At 39.6% G+C, this 3,344-nt stretch overlaps 1 protein-coding gene across 1 annotated transcript; it reads left to right on the top strand.

Moving 5' to 3' along the window:
• The first annotated feature begins 1,865 nt into the window (after positions 1-1,865).
• LOC146893406 (small ribosomal subunit protein uS5-like) lies at positions 1,866-2,168 on the top strand. The gene has a single exon (XM_085692659.2). It carries the CDS (start codon positions 1,866-1,868, stop codon positions 2,166-2,168), a length of 303 nt encoding a protein of 100 aa, XP_085548785.1.
• The last annotated feature ends 1,176 nt before the right edge of the window (positions 2,169-3,344 follow it).

Below are 3,344 nucleotides of genomic sequence, written 5' to 3'. Positions count from 1 at the left end.
GCCTTGGAGAGAGGGGGTGGTCTTGTTGGAGGAAGTGTGTCACTGTGGGGGCTTGCTTTGAGGTCTCTTTTGCTCAAGTTTCACTCAATGTGAGACTGAGAACATTTACAGTTGCCTTCTGATACAACCAGCGCCAAGTGTGGCTGCATGCTGCCGTGTACTACCATGATGATAATGGACTCTACCTTTGGAACTGTGAAAAAGTCATCTCAATTCATTGTTTTCCAGGTGATTTTCACCATGGTCATGGTAATTTTTTCCCCAACAACAGAAACCCTAACTAAACACTGTTGAACTATGGTGGACAACCAGGAGTGATGTGGGAGTCTCCTCTGTGTGCAGTGATTACCATTAATGAATAAAGAAACTGCTTTGGACCTATAGTAAGGCAGAACTTAGGTAGGTAGAAAAAGTTAGTCTAAATGCTGGGATAAAGAAGGGCAGAGTCAGAGAGAAGCTATGGAGCCTCTGAAGATAGATGCAGGGAACTTTAGCCAGTGAGCCACAGCCAGGTGGTGATACACAGATTAATAGAAATGGGTTAAATTAAGATGAAAAAGTTAGCCAATAAGAAGTTAGAGTTAATGGGTAAAGCAGTGATTTAATTAATAAAGTTTCTGTGTGGTTATTTAGGGTTTAAGCTAGCCAAGTGGTCAGGAACAAACAAGTGACCTTTCCCCCAACACAGGAACATTATCAATAGTCCATTTTCTTTGGGTGCCTCCAGACCCTCACTCAACAACAATTTTAGGAAGATATCCTACTACTGGCCCTATTTTTGTTTAATATCCTATGACTTATGGGAGTAATTTGAGAATCTTTTTTAAAATTATATTTTTATAACAACAAAAAGTAGTAGTGCTCCTTATGGTATTTCATTTATCCTTAATGATAGTTAACCCTATTTTCTATCCTCTATTCTCCTCCATATCCTTATCTCCCAGCTTAGATTTTTCCACCTCCAGATTTTGACCCCCACTTTCACATAAAATATGTTATATTTCATTTTAGTATTTTTAGCATTTGCTCTCTCGACAATCAGGGCATCCAAGTTCATATCACAATTCCTACTCAATCCTGAAAACAGCCAGTACTTCAAAGAACACTAATTCTTTTCATGGAAAGAAGAAGACAATTCTGAATATTAGGTTGTTGTGGTTGGAATAAGAATGACCCTCATAAGCTTATATATTTGAATGCTTAGTCACCAGAGAATAGAACTATTTGAAAGGATTAAAAGGATTAGGAGGTGTAGCCTTTCTAGGAGAGCTGTGATGTGTTGGTAGAAGTGTATTACTAGCAGTAGGCTTTGAGATTTCAATAGCCCATAATAAGCTTTCCCATTGCCTGATGCCAATGGATAAGGATGTAATTCTCAGGTACTGCTTTAGGACCACATGTGTCACAAAGTTCTCATCAAGATGATAACAGACCAACGCTCTCAAACTATAAGCAAGCCCTAAATTAAATGTTTTCTTTTATAACAGTTGCCTTGTTCATGTTGTCTCTGTGTAATAGAATAGTGCTGAATAGTCAGAACTTCATCTCAATTTTAACATATTAATATATATTTACAGTAAATAAATTTATAATTTATAAATGTTCCTATTGGTGGATTTAAGATAATTTCTATATTGTTTTGAAATTTAATGGTGAATTTATATGGTTTTGAAACTTAACACAAAATTAGGATGTTGCTATCTGTAGTAAAATGACTTTGAAAGCCTCAAATTAAATATTTAATTCTGCCAAACAACAAACAAGAGATGATGCAGGTGTAGCCCCAAAGAATCAGGAGGAACAGTGGCCTCTACAAAAAACTTCTGGTCCATGTTCAGTGTCTATTTCTGGCCAGGAAGAGATTGATGGTGAAGGCCACAGACAAGGAATGGATCCCAACCAAGCTTATCCACGCAGACAAGAACATGAAGCTCAAGTCCCTGCCCTCTGTGCCCATCAAGGAGATTATTGGCTTTTTCTTGTGGGTCTCCCTCCAGGATGAGATTTTGAATATTACACCAGTACAGAAGAAGATCAGGTTCAATGCCTTTGTTGCTAAGGAGATTGCAAGGTTCATACTGAATATTATGTGTTTCAAGGAGGTCATCACCTCCATGTGGAGGATCGTCACCTTGACCAAGTTCTCAATGTCCCTGTGCAAAGGTTAGTAAGGGGAGAATGTGAACATGTACCACACTAACCAATAAAACATGATAGTACACTGGGCTCTGTGCAAATATACCTTATCCAAGACTTAAAGGCACTGACAACTCAGATGATGTTAATGGCCAGTACTGACGATGTCTCACTTCAGCCAGGAACTGTATTTCCACACTGGACAACTTGATCAAGACTCTTATGCTATCTTCATGATGTATAGCTACCTGACCCCTGACCTTTGGAAACATGGTAATCAAGGTTTCCTGTCAGGAACTTGCATACCATCTTTTTAATCCCACCCCAGTGGTGGAGAAGGTCCTTCTGTTCATGTGTTGCTTTCATTGGTTAGTGAATAAAGAAACAGCTTTGGGCCTGATAGGGCAGAACTTAGGTAAGCGGAAAAGACAGAGATGAATGCTAGAAAGAAGGGCAGAATGAGAGAAGCCATGAGACAGGCGCCAGTTAGAATCTTGACAGTAAGCCACTGGCACAGGGTGATACACAGGTTAATAAAAATGTGTTAAATTAAGATGTAAGAACTAGCCAGTAAGAAACTAGAGTTAATGGGCCAAGCAGTGTTTTAATGAATAGAGTTTCTTTGTGGTTATTTCAGATGTAAGCTAGCCAGGTGACCAGCACAAACAAAGGCTCCTGTTCATTTAGCAGCCCAATGTGGCCAACTAACTCCACGTAAAACCTAAGAGGGCTTAAAAGGGAATCCGAGAAAAAAATAAACTTCTTGCTGTTTGTTGGCTACTTGTCACAGCTCTTAGAGATATTTTCATGACTCCGCCATAGCAGTAAAAAAGATGTGGTGGTTTTGAAATGCCAGATTTCTGAGCTTTGCTGCCAGTGCAAACTCTGGCTCTTTTGATAGACCAAGCACTTGGATGGAGTTCTGAGCATCATGCTGCATGCGGCTTGCTTGATGGCAACTTGGACTGACTGTGTGCTTGGAATCTGGGCATTGTGCATGGCTAAGAGGTGAAATTGGCTCTGCCATGCAGAACTATACTGAGTGTGGGCAGGAACTACCATATTTACCATAATAATGGCACAGTTTAAGTTTTAGACTGGGCAGGCACACAGGTGTTACCTATTACCTCTGCTAACGGCACAGCTTAAGTTTTTAAGAAGCGCTTAGCATTTTAAGAAGTTCTCCTAGACTGTAAAAAAGTTACAGA

This window comes from Myodes glareolus, chromosome 7 (assembly GCF_982192425.1).
Source record: "Myodes glareolus chromosome 7, mMyoGla1.1, whole genome shotgun sequence".
In the NCBI taxonomy this organism is placed as follows: Eukaryota; Metazoa; Chordata; class Mammalia; order Rodentia; family Cricetidae; genus Myodes; species Myodes glareolus.
The sequence above is the reverse complement of the archived record's forward strand: the minus strand, read 5'-3'. Positions and strand labels throughout refer to the sequence as shown.

Excerpts from the sequence above, each read along its gene's own strand:
- LOC146893406 (XM_085692659.2), top strand. The coding sequence starts at position 1,866 with ATGGTGAAGGCCACAGACAAGGAATGGATCCCAACCAAGCTTATCCAC.